General features: G+C 34.5%; 1 protein-coding gene across 1 annotated transcript in view; it reads right to left on the bottom strand.

The window, feature by feature from the left end:
- The window catches only part of RNGTT (RNA guanylyltransferase and 5'-phosphatase), a 342236-nt gene that overhangs the window by 217525 nt on the left and 106689 nt on the right, over positions 1 to 18022 (bottom strand). Inside the window, exons 10-11 of the mRNA XM_059177113.1 lie at positions 9040 to 9111; positions 3906 to 4070 (exon numbers count right to left, since the gene is read on the bottom strand). Coding sequence (XP_059033096.1) covers positions 3906 to 4070; positions 9040 to 9111 — 237 coding nt within the window. The remainder of the gene's footprint in view (positions 1 to 3905; positions 4071 to 9039; positions 9112 to 18022) is intronic.

Raw genomic sequence — 18022 nt, 5'->3', positions numbered from 1 at the left:
AGCTATAGACCAATATCCTTGATGAACACAGATGCGAAAATACTCAACAAAATACTAGCCAATAGGATTCAACAGTACATTAAAAGGATTATTCACCAAGACCAAGTGGGATTTATTCCAGGGCTGCAAGGTTGGTTCAACATCCGCAAATCAATCAATGTGATACAACACATCAATAAAAGAAAGAACAAGAACCATATGATACTCTCAATAGATGCTGAAAAAGCATTTGACAAAGTACAGCATCCCTTCCTGATCAAAACTCTTCAAAGTGTAGGGATAGAGGGCACATACCTCAATATCATCAAAGCCATCTATGAAAAACCCACCGCAAATATCATTCTCAATGGAGAAAAACTGAAAGCTTTTCCGCTAAGGTCAGGAACACGGCAGGGATGTCCATTATCACCACTGCTATTCAACATAGTACTAGAGGTCCTAGCCTCAGCAATCAGACAACAAAAGGAAATTAAAGGCATCCAAATCGGCAAAGAAGAAGTCAAATTATCACTCTTCGCAGATGATATGATACTATATGTGGAAAACCCAAAAGGCTCCACTCAAAACTGCTAGAACTTATACAGGAATTCAGTAAAGTGTCAGGATATAAAATCAATGCACAGAAATCAGTTGCATTTCTCTACACCAACACCAAGACAGAAGAAAGAGAAATTAAGGAGTCAATCCCATTTACAATTGCACCCAAAACCATAAGATACCTAGGAATAAACCTAAGCAAAGAGGCACAAAATCTATACTCAGAAAACTATAAAGTACTCATGAAAGAAATTGAGGAAGACACAAAGAAATGGAAAAATGTTCCATGCTCCTGGATTGGAAGAATAAATATTGTGAAAATGTCTATGTTACCTAAAGCAATCTACACATTTAATGCAATTCCTATCAAAGTACCATCCATCTTATTCAAAGAAATGGAACAAATAATTCTAAAATTTATATGGAACCAGAAAAGACCTCGAATAGCCAAAGGGATATTGAAAAAAAAAAAGCCAACGTTAGTGGCATCACAATTCCGGACTTCAAGCTCTATTACAAAGATGTCATCATCAAGACAGCATGGTACTGGCACAAAAACAGACACATAGATCAATGGAACAGAATAGAGAGCCCAGAAACAGACCCTCAACTCTACAGTCAACTAATCTTCGACAAAGCAGGAAAGAATGTCCAATGGAAAAAAGACAGCCTCGGGAAAATTGGACAGCCACATGCAGAAAAATGAAATTGGACCATTTCCTTACACCACACACAAAAATAGACTCAAAATGGATGAAGGACCTCAATGTGCGATAGGAATCCATCAAAATCCTTGAGGAGAACATAGGCAGCAACCTCTTCGACCTCAGCCGCAGCAACATCTTCCTAGGAACAATGCCAAAGGCAAGGGAAGCAAGGGCAAAAATGAACTACTGGGATTTCATCAAGATCAAAAGCTTTTGCACAGCAAAGGAAACAGTTAACAAAATCAAAAGACAACTGACAGAATGGGAGAAGATATTTGCAAATGACATATCAGATAAAGGACTAGTGTCCAGAATCTATAAAGAACTTAGCAAACTCAACACCCAAAGAACAAATAATCCAATCAAGAAATGGGCAGAGGACATGAACAGACATTTCTGCAAAGAAGACATCCAGATGGCCACAGACACATGAAAAAGTGCTCCATATCACTCGGCATCAGGGAAATACAAATCAAAACCACAATGAGATATCACCTCACACCAGTTAGAATGGCTAAAATAAACAAGTCAGGAAATGACAGATGCTGGCGAGGATACGGAGAAAGGGGAACCCTCCTACACTGTTGGTGGGAATGCAAGCTGGTGCAGCCACTCTGGAAAACAGTATGGAGGCTCCTCAAAATGTTGAAAATAGAACTGCCCTATGACCCAGCAATTGCACTATTGGGTATTTACCCTAAAGATACAAACGTAGTGATCCAAAGGGGCACGTGCACCCGAATGTTTATAGCAGCAATGTCCACAATAGCCAAACTATGGAAAGAACCTAGATGTCCATCAACAGATGAATGGATCAAGAAGATGTGGTATATATACACAATGGAATACTATGCAGCCATCAAAAGAAATGAAATCTTGCCGTTTGCGACAACATGGATGGAACTAAAGCGTATCATGCTTAGTGAAATAAGTCAAGCAGAGAAAGACAACTATCATATGATCTCCCTGATATGAGGAAGTGGTGATGCAACATGGGGGCTTAAGTGGATAGGAGAAGAATCAATGAAACAAGTTGGGATTGGGAGGGAGACAAACCATAAGTGACTCTTAATCTCACAAAACAAACTGAGGGTTGCTGGGGGGAGGGGGTTTGGGAGAAGGGGGTAGGATTATGGACATTGGGGAGGGTATGCGCTTTGGTGAGTACTGTCAAGTGTGTAAACCTGGTGATTCACAGACCTGTACCCCTGGGGATAAAAATATATGTTTATAAAAAAATAAAAAATTCAAAAAATTCAAAAAAAAATGTAAGAAAATGCAAAATAAAAACATTACATTAACATAAAAAAAGGGGTTATATATGCAAAGAATAAAGAAAAAAAAATTTTCTAGTGAAAAACTCATGAATAATTGTTCAACTCAACTGCTTCATATCCTTAAAGAACAGTTCTAATAGTTATCCACTGCAAATATTTCGAAGTAACACTGATTCTGACTCAAGAGATACACGATCTAAGACACATTTTCTTAAATGCTGAACTTGAATTACGACAGCACAAGCTGTCAAGTTAATTTTTTTTTTAAACTGAATGCAAACTGAAACCATGTGGCTTCTACCCAACTTTTACACTGATTTAAAATTTCAAAAGTATTTCTGTAAGAGTACATTGCTCCAGTTAGCCAATTTTCACCACTGCCATGGCCCACATTAATTGTCAGTCAACTTTATTCTTACCCTACAGATTGAGCAGGGCCCTGAGGTAGATACCCCAATAACATCCCTGCTACCACAACAGACACAAAAGATCACAGCAGCAGAGATCAACTATGTCAGCCGTGACAAGCAGGTGTTATGCAACATATCAATAAAAATAGAATGATAGCTTTGTATATCTTGACAGTTAAAAAGATGGGCACTGGACAGTGCTGGGATTACTGCTACTATTATATCCAAGGGTTAATATCAAATTAAGTGGATATGAGCAGAAGCAGGTAAGATACAACAAAAATTTCTATCATCAGGCATGTGGGATTATATGACAAAGGAGTTTAAAACACACAATTGCGTATGTTGTTATACTTCCTATATTATTCTATCACAGCCATTCTTCTCCAAACATAATAATTTCATGGTTCATCTTTACTGTCAAATACTATGTAGCAGTTAAAAATTATTATCTAAGCCCTGGTCTGGAAATATTTTCAAGCCACACTGTTAAATGGAAAAACAACAATCCAAGAAAAAATTCAGTACGATGAATTTTCAGTATGATGCATTTTAAGCATCAAAACAACAGAAATAAAACTATCAATATATGGGTGTATGCAAATGAATTTTTTAAATCAGAGTATGTACCAACCACTGGTGACCTTCAGAAGACATAACAGTTGATTTTCACACTATACCATTCTTCACTGTTTATAGCTTTTTTTTCCCCCAAGATCATTGTTCACAGCTTTTTAAAAACATAACACTGACAATGAATCAAAAACTATTATGAAAAACAAGAAACTAAGCCAGTTTAAGTTTCCACCACTCTGGACAAGATCTGGAAATTGCACATGTTTGTCCAGAATAGTGCTATATTCAATAAAATAATTTCTGAAAAAAATCAAGACAACTGGGCAGTAAAATGTCATTCATAGTCCTCTCACAAGCTGAATTATGACACATTGTAAGTACTAATTAGAAAATTTTACCTTTCTTGAAGTATAGATGTCAAAAAATGGCTTATTTCTGACACTAAATGGTTCCTGTGTTTTGTCAATGAGCCCATTCTTCATTTTTTCATGTCGAGGACTTATTATTTCTCTTTCTATACACTGCAGACGAATATTAAAATCACAATCTCCAACTGGCTGTGCCTGAATTAAATGAGACAATTATTTAAATTTCAACACTGAAACTATCTTATCAGTATAATTATTAAGGCTGTCACAGTATACATAGCATCTATGTAAACAGCATCCTTTGGAGATGTCCAATGCACAGCCTGCACAACCACACATGCCAGTCCTGATTTCATTAATTAAAGACACCTAAACACATACACGGTTATTTTAAAATTATAAATGCATAACATAATATGGGAGAGTGGTATAAATCTTCTCTAATATATATTGATCTGAAGTTATCACATCTGAATTAAAGTATTAATATACTCACTAATCATTTTATTTGAATTAGTAAAATTATATCAATTAGTAGAATCTGCATAAAACTACAATCCACATCATTCAGGAAAATATAAGCAAATAACACATCAAAATAAGAAACACAGTCACTTATAATGTTTTTTGTTGCTTAACACATTAATGCTTTACAGCCATCATCAGTAAGTAAAAGATAATTATTAGACAAATATATCCTCAACTCTAAAAACCAATAACATCAAAGTCTCCATAATATACTCATATAAAGAAAAGTTAAAATAATATACTAATATAAAGAAAGTTCTCCATATAGTATATATACAATATGGTACATATACAATATGGTACTTATATGTGGTATACAAATTTGAATCATAAAGTAAAAAGTGAATAGAATTTTTCTATGAATTGAAGGTAGGGGCTTACCCTATCTAAATGGTATATAATAATACAGCTTCTAACATTTCATCTGAGTGACAATAACTGTCCAGATTAGTATCATCACCTCATATCAAGTACCGCTCTTCTCTGCTTTGCAATTGGACAGTCTTCCATGAATTCTTCTCACCTCTTCATTTTCTTCCTCTTCTCTAATCTATATTACTCAACCTACATTTAAACAACCTAATGCTTACAAATAGGTGACAATATTTGCTTAAGCTGTGGATATTAAATATGTCTTAAGGATGACTTTTTCTATTGGAAGGATGACAATTTTGATACTTAGCAAAGAATAAGGAACAAGACAAAGAGAGTAAGCCCTAGGTATGAGGAAGTATACATTCCCTTTACACAAAGGCATACAACTGTTTTAAAAGGTAGTACTGAGGAAAGATCAGTAAACAATCACAAAGTCCATGTATAATCTTTTCCATGTCACCCATATCAAGGCTGAAAAACCTAAAATGTTAGGCTTATTTACTGGACCTATTAAATGAATTCAGACCCCTAAAAAGTTAACGTAGAAGAAGTAAGTCATCCATTTTAAAAAAATAATAATAATAATATAACCACTGTCTAAAAATACTTAGGTATTCTAAATTTTCTCCTAAATATTTTTCACTATACACATAAACCAAAACAAGAAGAAGAAACTGAAAGCGAGCTCACCTTCAAATTTATGCTGCCTATAGGAAGGGAAGTGTTTGTTAGGTAGGTGTTAAATCACTGAAAACAGACAACAGAAAGAACTCAGTAACTATTCACTAACTGGCTTCCTAGTTTTGAATTCTTTCTCACTTCAAAATACTACCCATGCTGTCACTGGATTTGTCTTTCAAAACAATGAACGTGTGATCCTATCATTACCCTAACTAACACCCTTCAATAGTGAGTGCCCTAATACAGCCAGGACTAAGCTAAACTGCCTTATTCAAGTCACCTGGCCCCCTATTCAACAATCTATTTTCATTTCTTGCTATGTCCCACATCCTACCACACATTAAGTACACTAATAGCCTCTAATGTTCCTGACCTCCATTATTCTATCCTTCAGAATTAATCCATGTTAACTCTGGTTAAACTGAAACAGTTTCACCTCTCTAGTATTTTTTATATATTCCAGTATCTCTAACATACCTTTATTGTTGTTATACTATTATAATTGTTCTTTACATTTATTTCTCATCCATAAAATCGATGGTTTACAAATTTCTTTTGATTTTGCACCCAATCCAAATACATATCCTAACAAATGTTTACAATATATGCATGTTAAATTTTAGTAAGTTGCATATATGTACAACTGTATATGTTATAAAACAGACAAAACCTGAATAAACAGATAAAAAATAAGTTCCACTTTCTTCCCAAATCCCACCGTTGAAATGGCCTTCTTTGGAAGTCAGTGTACTGAACTACAAATTCCCTGAAGGCAATAAATTATTTCTTATTCATCTGTGTATATCCAATCCCTAGAATAACACCTGACATATAAAAGATGATCAATACTGTTTTTCTGAAAATAAATAAATTGAAAAAATTTTTTAAAAAAAAAGATGATCAATGAAATTCTTGGTGGACAAAATAAACTAAGGGAACTTAAAAGATTTTAACTATTTTTTTCAAAACTTCATTTTTTTCTAACAGTGACCTTGATTTTATGACTCAAAATAAGCTGATTAATCATCAAGGCTCCACAGTAAATTAAAGAATTAAACAAATATATATAAATTAAATATAAATATATATAATAAAATTAATTAAATATTAAATAAATTAATTAAAGAATTAAATAAAGAAATAAAGAATTAAATATATAAATATATAACTCCAATTATAAATATATCTTAATATCAGAAACTTGAAAGAAAATGTGACTTTAAAATCAATGAAATATGGCAATAGGCACTCAATACATACGGAGTAAATAATTAGACCTACTGAAATTAACTTAATCATTTTTACAGCAAAATATGGATGTATTTCCTAAACAAGACCCAAAAAAGCACAAACTTTGAGAAGGTCTAGTTAAGTCTGATTTCATGAAAATGAAAAATTCCTGTGCATTAATAGATACTAATTTGCAAAAAATATTGTCACATACATAACCAAAAAAGGATTAGAATGCAGGAAAGATAGATCATTAATTCCTACACATTAAGAAGACTGACAACCAAATAGAAAAATTAGAAAATTATTTGAATTTAAAATTAAATCTCAAAAGAAAAATCCAAACAAGTAAAAATGGACAAACGAATCAGGCTTAACTTCATTAGTAATAATGAAAGAGCAAATTAAAAAAGATCAGATGCCATTTCACACACATCCAAGTAGCAAAAATTTTAAACTCTGATAATACCAACTGCAGTAAGCTGTTAGACCTACTTCTGAAAGGAATTCAGCAACGTAGCACATACACCTGAAGTTGCCAATTCAGTCAGAATCTCTATGATGTAGGTAGGGGTGAGAGGAACTGTACTTTTTAAAAACACCGCTGGTGCTTACATCCCAAGAATGAGAATTGTCCTAGAGAAACTCTGATGTATGCACACAAGAATATATAAACTGTTTAATAGCAGTATAACAGCAAAATATGGCAACTCAAATGTTCATCAAAAAAAAAGACAAATTCTGTATATTTATACAATACTCAACAGTAATTAAACTGAATGAACTAAACCTATGTGTATTAATAAAGATAAACCTCAAAATAACGTGGAGTAAATGCTCAGTACCACAGTACAGTACAATATATGTGTAACACTAGAAACCTTGCACAACAATACCACATGTATTTTATGGACACACACATAGGTAGTAAGGTTATTAAAAACATTCATAGAAATAATAAACATCAAATACAGGGTGGAAGTTACTTCCGGGTAAGAGGGTCAAAAATAGAACAGTAAGGTGTGCATGAGAAACTTCTCCTGGATCTGTAATGACTTATTTCTTATTAAAAAGAAAGTGGAGTAAAAATGACAAAATATTAAGTTTTAACAAATCTGGTGGTTAGTATATGTGTATGCCTCATATTTTGCTCTATACACTGTAAATTTTCATATATTTTTTTAAAGAATTAGAAGGCTATTGTCAAAGACAAAACTCCCAGGCTAAGAAGTGAACCTGCATGGAATACATATTAAAGCAGAGCTCAATGTCAAAAGGCAGAGGAGACAAAACTCCCCTCTTCACAACAAAACAATGCCACCCCCACCCTTCATGTCTCATTATGGACCAATGAACAATTATTCCAAAATCTATGATAAGAGTAAGTCAATTCTAGGAAGCATTACTGAGGCATATAGTAATCACAAACAGACAAAATTAAAACTTGATGGTTTCTGACCTAGGAAACTGTTTGAAATCTATAAATTCAACAGAAAATGAAATATGTACATTGAAAATTTCTAGGAAAAAGATGACCTTAAAGTGGATTAATGCAATCCTGAATCTCGATACTGTCCTTTAAAATATATATCCCAAAAAGGAACTTTTAAAAAATTGCTATAAAATCTTCAAAATTCTAAAACTTAAACACTCTTAATTCCAGAATTCTTAATTGCTTTCAGTCTTGTTTGAATACTAAATGACTATGCAATTTGAATAATATATGTCTAGAGGAATGATTATACCTTTTCATAGATGTACACTATTGAAAGAGTTTCTCACATTTACAGAAGTGATGTTGTACTGACTAAATAATTTAGATACTGACACTATAATTAAACATGAACAGGCAGATTCTTGGCTTGTCTAAAACTATAGGAAATGGGTAGAAAATATAATTCCTATTTTTTTATATCTATTTATAACAGAATTTTCTATTTTGCTTTTAGTTTCCTGCCTGTACTCATGAATAACATATTTGTGCCCCTACGTTATACATTCAATACCCATAATCAGCTCCTCTTTTTATTTTTAAGTGACAGCAACAAAATCTGTGGGCTCTTTTTTTTTTTTTAATCGTATATAGGATAACTAAAACTAAGAGTTTCCATCTTAAAAAATTCTGTCTTATTTTATCAATTAAACTATTTTTATTCACTCATTTCAAGTATCTTATAAAATCTAAAGACCAAGCAATGTGCAAAATTATTAATAAGGTATCAAATGGGTAACTAGAGTCACAATTTTTCTTTCCTACCATCTCTAAGACAGTAACACTTTTTATTTGTAAAAACATATCTGTTATCTCAGGGACAATTTTTATTTTATAAATTATATTAAAGGTACTTACATTGAATTTAATTATGTCATATATCAAATATCTAGGAACGGCCTGTCCATTTACTCTGTCAATAATCATTTCCTTGAAAGAGAAAAGAAGGTTAAGTTTCTTCATACTTTAATGGCAAGTTCTTTAGTTTGATTAAAATAAAACATAGACACAGAAAGCACAAAAACCTTACATATACAACCTGATGAAACACTAATATGAACACACTTATACCCAGATCAAATCAATAGACTGTCAACATCCCAAAACTCCCTGTCATGAATTTACTCTATTGAAGTAAAATGATACAAAAATATCTCATTATGCTTTTCTATTTGAATTACTATGCTACATTTTTTTATGTTTAAGTTACTAAGCAACTATTAAAATAAAGAAACTATAAATTTTAAATTCCAAATACAAGGAATATTTTTAAAATAATTTTGTTAAATCATTATTGCTTTCAATTTTGTTAGGGCTAACTATATCACAAAATCTGCAGGTATAAATGGTGCCCTTATTATAAAATATATTCCCATGCAATCCATCCAGCCTTTCTTGGTTCCATGTCCCTCTACTATGATCAAAGGGAACAGGAAAAGAGAATGTATTACATATCATAGCCAGTAAGTGAAAAAAAACTTAAATCCTGCACCTTGACAGAAAAGAGATAAAGCACATTAAAAGACAGGCGTGCCTGGGTGGCTCAGTCGATTGAGTGCCTGACTCTTGGTTTTGGCTCAGGACATGATCTCATGGGTCATGGGCTCAAGCCCCACATACAGTTCCATGCTCAGTGGAGAGTCTGCTTGGAGATTTTCTCCCTTTGTTCCTCTCTACACTTCTCTCTCTCTCTCCCACCCTCTAAAACAAATATTTTTTTTAAAAAGATTATAGGTACATAATGCAGTATGTCACAAAATTTTAATTCTTAATACATTTTGGCCTAAAACTATTTTTCTTTCCTCAGATTCTTTCTAGGAAACTAAGCAGGGTTTTTGTTATCTAATTTCATGACAGAAAATCCACAACCACCTAAAATGACTAAGCACATATTGATTTAGGACAGATATACTTTGTTAAGAAACTATTATTAATTAATTACTTTCCCAAATACGTATTTGTTAACCTGCAGACATTTATTTATGGTTATTATCTTGAGCCTAACACATGGCATAAATTAAATCACTTCATTATCTTAAACTATTTACTAAATATTTTTATTTAACTACTTGTATCTGATAATTTTATGAACCATCAATGTGGCACCAAAAACAAGTTTCAATTCATTGTTATTGTAAAAAATGTGTGGATGGAAATTAAATGAACTTCCAGGTTCAGATAACAGACATCACAGAATTTCTCTCCTAAAGTACCTATATGAACAAAACATATATTCCTTTGAACATTAAAAATAGTCAAAAGGAAAATTTATTACAAGTAAACAAGTAAAAAGAAATTTACAAGTAACCATTAAAAACTGAAAACTACCAAGACTGTGGTAAAACAAAAAGGCACAGCATGGTTCAGCTCCAAGCCCACTAAACCCCCAGAAGCCCTACTTGTCCAATGACAAATTCTTGATAATTGTCATTATTACACTCAAATATAGATAGAAACAAACTCAGTAGTTATTCTTGTCTTCTTTTTTTCCTCTCTTCTGACTGGAGTAATAAAAATAGCACAATAATCTTTGTGCCTGAAGAAAGACTCCTAGACTCCACAATGAATTGAAGAAATAACCTGAGCCATCACTGGAATAATATATGGCTCTCAATTAGCTGAAGAAAACATTCACTAAAAGCTTCTTAAAAAGAATAGAACCCAGGGATTCTAACAAAAGACCCCCAGTAACTAGGCTGAAGGCTGAGCTCTTCCCAAATGACATCTCCACCACAATAACCCCTTATGCATAGCTGCCATCATTACTCTAAGCTACAAAAAAATAGATAAACATAAAATATCTAAGCTTAAAACTTAGTTAAGAATATTGGGGGGCACCTGGGTGGGTCAGTGGGTTAGGCCGCTGCCTTCGGCTCAGGTCATGATCTCAGAGTCCTGGGATCGAGTCCTGCATCGGGCTCTCTGCTCGGCGGGGAGCAGAGAGAGCTTCTTCTTCTCTCTCTCTCTCTGCATGCCTCTATGCCTACTTATGATCTCTCTCTGTCAATAAATAAATAAAATCTTTGGGGCACCTGGGTGGCTCAGTGGGTTGGGGCCTCTGCCTTCGGCTCAGGTCATGATCCCGAGGTCCTGGGATCAAGCCCCGCATAGGGCTCTCTGCTCAGCAGGGAGCCTGCTTCCTCCTCTCTTTCTGCCTGTCTCTCTGCCTACTTGTGATCTCTGTCTGTCAAATAAATAAATAAATAAAATCTTAAAAAAAGAAGAAAGAAAATTGGAACCCCTGGGTACTGTTGCTGGGACTGTAAAATGGTACAACCACTATGAAGAGGTTCCCCCATATACCAGTGCTATATGATCCAGCAATCTCATATCTGGGTATATATCCCAAAGAACTGAAAGCACATCCATGCTTATAACATCATTATTCCAACAGCTAACAGGTGGGAGCAGTGCAAATATCTATCAACACACAAATGAATAAATAAATCTGATATACAGTTGTAGCAGAATAGTATTCAGCCTTAAAACAAAAGGAAATCTATCACATGCTACAACATGAATAAATCTTGAAGACGCTACGCTAAAATAAGCCAGTCACAAAAAGATAAATCCTATACGACTTCACTTATATGAGGTATCTAAAGTAGTTAAAATCACAAAAATAGAATGATGGTTCGCACAGGTGTATAGGTAATGAGGAGCTATTTAATGGGTACAGAGTTGCAGTTTTACAAGACACTTTTACAGGGAACTTTTGCACAAAAATGTATATATAGTTAACACTACTGGACTGTATCCTTAAAAATAGTTAAGATAGTAAATTTTACATAATGTGGTCTTACCACAACTATAAAAAAAAAAATTTTTTAATAAAACCCAGTTAAAGAAGGAAAAACAGATTTCCTCTTCCAACCAAACCGAAAAGTGAAGAATTAGATTTACCATCTAGCCTGAAACAACAAAAGATGTGGACAAAACAGAGGAAGCAATAATTTTCAAGGCACTAGACATCCAACAACACAGGACAGTAATCTCTAGAAATGGTAAATAAACTAGATGAATCCTAGGATTTTCCCAACTTATAGCCCAAAGGGTTTCCAGGCTTCAGTAGGGGTCCCAGCAAGCAAGAGAATCCCAGGTAAAGCTCAGCAGTCTCCCTCAGTTTAAAAAAAAAAAAAAAGAACAGTTGTCTGGGGAGAAGAACAAGACTAGAATTCTCAGGGCAGAGTGAGAAAGACAGACAGAGAGAGATGCCCAGATGTCAGACTTCCATGAATGTTCAGCAGAGTATGCATGTGAAAAAAAAAACATTCAAAAGTCTTAGAGGACAACACAGCAGGCACTGACACAAGGTTGGGAGTAATGCCTGTCCCTACCAGTCAGACTCAGGACACTGAGTACTCAGAAGGATCTTGTCTCAGCAGAGAATAATTATGCCTAGACTAAACTCTGCTCTAGACCACCTAAAAAATCTTAAAAGCAGGACTCAATAGGTATAAAGCAGTTCCAAGTAAATTACCTCCTCCTAGAACAAACCTCAAAGAAATAGGAATACAAAAATAACAAGCACCTAACAAGGTAAACTTCAAAATGTCTGGCATCTAATGAAAAATTAACAAGTATGCAAAGATGAAAAGAAAAAAAAATACAACCCATAAAGAGAAGAAAAATTAATCTAAAATAGGCTCAAAACTGAGAAAGAGGTTAGAATTAGCAGGCAAGAAAATTAAAGCAGATGATTATAAGTATTCCATATATTCCAAAAAGCTAAATAGAGATATAGAAGACATTAAGAGGATTCAAAATGAATTTTCAGAGGTGAAAACTACAATGCCTGAAGTGAAAAATAGTATGGATGGGATGAATAGCAATTTAGACACTGCAAAAGAAAAGATCAGTGAACTTGCAGACATAGCAACAGAAGCTATCCAAAATCAAACAGAAAAAAAGTTGGGTTTACTTCTTTGTTTAAGATTTTATTTATTTGGCAGAGAGTGAACACAAGCAGGGGGAGCAGCAGGCAGAAGGAGAGGGAGAAGCAGCCCCCCAACCTCCACAGAGTAGGGAGCCCAATGTGGGGCTCAATCCCAGAACCCTGGGATCATGACCTGAGCAGAAGGCAGATGCTTAACTGACTGAGCCGCTGGGGCACCTTTTTTTTTTTTTTTTTTAAAGAACATTAATAATCAAATCTTCAAACATGTAAAAGATGGAAATAACGGCAAAAAAAAAATCTACTTTTAAGTAAATTTGTAAACCCATAGATAAAAGATGCTCAACAAACCCTAAACATAAAAAAAAAAAAAAAACCTGAAGAAAACTACAAGATACATCAATTTTATATTGCTCAAGAATTTGTTAGAAATTGCTGCATTGTCGACTGCAGCTTAAATCCTTCATTGGTGAGTCCCCACACACACACACAGAATCCCGCGTGTTTGACCTCCCTAGCCTCTGTACTTTTTTTTTTAAGTTAACATATAATGTATCATTTGTCGCAGGGGTACAGGTCTGTGAATCATCAGTATTATGTAATTCACAGCACTCACCATAGCACATACCCTCCTCAATGTCCATAACCCAGCCACCCTTCCCTACGTCCCCCCCCCCCCACTCCCCGGCAACCCTCAGTTTGTTTCCTGGAATTAAGAGTCTCTTATGGTTTGTGTCCCTCCCAATCCCATCTTATTTCACTTTTTCCTACCCCCCCACAACCCCCTGGCCTGCCTCTCAAACTCCTCATAGCAGAGAGATCATATGATAATTGTCTTTCTCTGATTGACTTATTTCACCGGCATAATACCTCTAGTTCCATCCACGTCATTGCAAATGGCAAGAGTTCATTTCTTTTGATAGCTGCATAGTATTCCATTGTATATTTATACCACTTCTTCTTTATATATTCATCTGTTGATGGACATCTAGGTTCTTTCCATAGTTTGGCTATTGTTGACATTGCTGCTATAAACATTTGGGTGCACATGCCCCTTCGGATCACTACATTTGTTTCTTTAGGGTAAATACACAGTAGTGCTATTGCTGGGTTGTAGGGTAGCTCTATTTTCAACTTTTCAAGGAACCTCCATACTGTTTTCCAGAGTGGCTGAACCAGCTTGCATCCTCTGTACTTTTCTATACTCCATTTTCTTTTTTTTTTTTCGAAGTACCCAGGTACCCACCTTTCTACCTATCCATCCAGTATTTCCTGAGCCCAAACTATGTATTAAACATAGCTCTAATTGCTAGAGAAATTAGGCATACAGTCCCTACCTTCAAAGAAGAGTCCCATGAAGAAGAAAATACATTAAGTGGCTGGGTCCAATGAAGAGTTCTAGTTTTAACGATAGATGGCTATATAGATAGAGTAACCATGCAGCTTACTGTCTATATAAGAATACTTCTGAGAATGAAACAGATTCCTATTAATAAATACACCAAGACAACAGATACAAACCTACACAAATAAAAACATATGATATAAGCTTAACAAAGAGTAGTTATTTCTAACTGAAGAATAAGAGAAAGGTTTGATAATAAGATGTTGCGACCCCTTAGTCAAATCCTGAAAGATACAAGTGGATATTTCCTAGCAGGATGGTAAATGAGCCAAATAGTATTACAAAGGAGTAAAAAATGGTGGTTTTGAGTAAACTGTCCAAAGCTCATTACAGATGGAGCTTATGGTTCAAGGGTCAAAATGAAAGACAATGCTAAAAACATGGGCATGGCCCAGATATAAAGAATACCATGTTTAGTAGTTTGGGTTTCATGTTATGGGCAATGGGGAACCACTGAAGGGTTTTAATGAGAGGAATAATTAACTCTTCTCTGGAAACCTGTAGACTTTCAAAGCTCAACTCAAAGGTAACCCATTCCTTAAAATCCTTTCAACTAAGGCCCGCTTGATTCTAATTATCATAGTTCACCCAGATGATAAAATGTTCTAGAATTAGAGAGTGGTAATAATTGTACAATCTTTAAAAAGGAAAAAAAAAAAAAGAAAAAAAGGAAAAAAAAAAAACACAGAAAAGACCAAAAAAAAAAAAAAAAAAGGCTGAGGGTGTCTGAATATACTAAAGACTACCAAATTATGCAGCTTAAAAGGATGAATTTTAGAGTACCTAAATTATATTTCAATTTTTAAAAATAAAATTTATTTTTTTTTAAATCCTAAAATCAGTTCTTCAGGATGAAGGGAAATGATGGAACCTAGATACACAGCATATATAAAATGTCAGCTATATACATATTGATTATACACATTATGTACCCATAGGCAAAAAAGAATGACTGAAAGAAAATACAACAAAAGGGCGCCTGGGTGGCTCAGTGGGTTAAGCCGCTGCCTTCGGCTCAGGTCATGATCTCGGAATCCTGGGATCGAGTCCCGTGTCGGGCTCTCTGCTCAGCAGGGAGCCTGCTTCCCTTCCTCTCTGTCTCTGCCTGCCTCTCCGTCTACTTGTGATTTCTCTCTGTCAAATAAATAAATAAATAAATCTTTAAAAAAAAAAAAAAAATACAACAAAATGTTAAAATGTAACCTCTTCTTGACAGTTGAATTTTTCTACTTTATGACATACTTTCTAAAATTTTAGCGAGTGTGCATATTCCTTTACAAAAAAACATTAACGTTGAAAAGGCATGCCATTTTTCCAAGATTCTTGCTATTACCTTTCGTGATTAACTGCTATATTCTCCTCTTGGCCTCAATATAAAATCAACTGAATTTCACTGATCGTTTCAAATAAATTAATGCCACATTTCTAAACTCCTATTTTCCACATTTTGTGGGTCAAAGAACATAATTTAGAGAGCAAAACAAAAGCTTCAATGCTCATATCTGACAGCCAGACAATTAGGTAGTTTGAGTTATTCTTGGATTTGGAATTTTACAAAAACAATTTGCAAATGAAAATGTAGAAGAAACAGGAAACTACAGAGGACTGTTTTAATTAACTAACTGGAAAAAGAGATATGGCAACTATAATTCTGGTCCAAGTAAATTGACATCATGAATCATATTGCTATTTTAAAACTTCACAAGAGTCTATTATGCAGCTTTCATTTGTCCAAGTTCAGGGTGAAAATAAATAGTATTGCTCAGTTAAATCTGCAGATGGTTAAACATCTAATTTTTAAGCATTATTTCCTACCTGGAATGCCCTCAGGCCGTGCCCAACAAAAATCTCTTTCTAACGAAATCTTTCCATATCTAATGCCAATTCCTCTATAAAACATCTTTCTTTCCAAACTAACTAGATTTAATGAATTTCTCCTTTAAACCACCACTGGACTTTTAAAATACCAATCTCCAAGTTATTGTTTTATTTCAAGGTTTCCTCCATCGCTATCAATTTTTCTCCACCACCACCAAATGAAGTAAAAAGTCTCAAGGGTGAGGCCTTTTTTCAACACTCTGCATTCCTGGCACAGCAACTTGAACATGAAAGGCATTCAAAAATTATTAGTTCAATGATAAACCATGCTAAGCTGTGGCAAATGCTTTAACTTAGAAGTCTTTTTCTTCCTTTTATTTTACTGACTATAAACTAAAAAACTATCTTAAATAAGGGTAACAACAACAAAAATGTTCTTGCTGATCCTGTGAACTCACTGCCACAGCTGCCACACTGTCTGCACAGTTTATAAACAGTGCAACTCCAGGGTGATAGTCACACCAACTATGAGAATGGCGCACCCTGGAGATGTGCAATGCACGCTTCTAACCTTACACAGTGAACTCTGTCAACCACAAGGGGGTGTGTGCTGCACAAACACACACACACACACACACACACACACACACACACATAAAATATATGTTCCAAATGTTTATGTATATGTACATATCATTTCATTACAAAATTACATTTTACTACTGCCCCAGAATACACAGCACCCTTTTGTTTTGTGACTACATTTACGCTGCTCAGTCTCTGCCACTACATCCAACTACACCACCTTCTTTCTTCCTTTCTAATCTTTACTACCTGGTTCGAAATCATCCTTTCAACCTGGACGCCTACCATCACTCACTAGGAACCACCTAATATTTGATCTTCCTTCCACTGCCCTTCTGCATATGACTTCAACCTCTCACCCTCCCTAGATCACATCCTGAACCTTCTCATCACCACAAACTATACCTCAGAAATGACTAGTTCAAACATCCTATTCTCCCATCAGACTTCCATCTTCTGGATTGCATACTCCAAAATCTAGCTGGTAAATAAAAACGAAGGTCATGAGATGGGACCATAAGCATTCACTCGGGAAAAAAATTCACCTGGAAAGTGATATTCCCTCTGTTAAAAAAAAAAGATGTATTTTATGCATGCGATTTTCATTAGGATCATTCTACCATTGAGAATTTAAGTAAATATTCACAACCCATTTCCTATCCAACAGTGGATTAAAAACCAGAAATAGATGAGCAAATTTCATCTTAAGGCAAGAAAGCAGTCTCATACAAATCCCAGAGGATTATTAGCCACTTGTAATTCAATCTGGCTCATGAAAAAGATTCAACATTGAAGAAAGTGTAGAAATTTTTTAAAAAGTTAGAAATTTTAAAAATGTAATTAGTATTTTCGTAGAGAGGAGATCTGCATTTGAGAGAAGTTATAATAAAGATGTAGAGTCCCTTTTTCCTCCAAAGCAAAGCAGGGAATGTGTGGCAAAGAGATAAACCATACAACCAAAAACAGCAAAGAGAAAGATGAATGGTCTGAAGGCAAGGCTAACAGAGATTACTCTACAGAGAAATGTATACGCTTATTATTGTATAGATCTGCACATGAAGTGGAGCCTAACTTCTTAATCAAACAGCCTATTCACCCAAAAGCTAGAGAGAAAAATCTAAGTGGCAAACCTCAAAATA

The sequence above is a fragment of the Mustela lutreola genome, chromosome 6 (genome assembly GCF_030435805.1).
Source record: "Mustela lutreola isolate mMusLut2 chromosome 6, mMusLut2.pri, whole genome shotgun sequence".
Taxonomy (NCBI): domain Eukaryota; kingdom Metazoa; phylum Chordata; class Mammalia; order Carnivora; family Mustelidae; genus Mustela; species Mustela lutreola.
The sequence above is the reverse complement of the archived record's forward strand: the minus strand, read 5'-3'. Positions and strand labels throughout refer to the sequence as shown.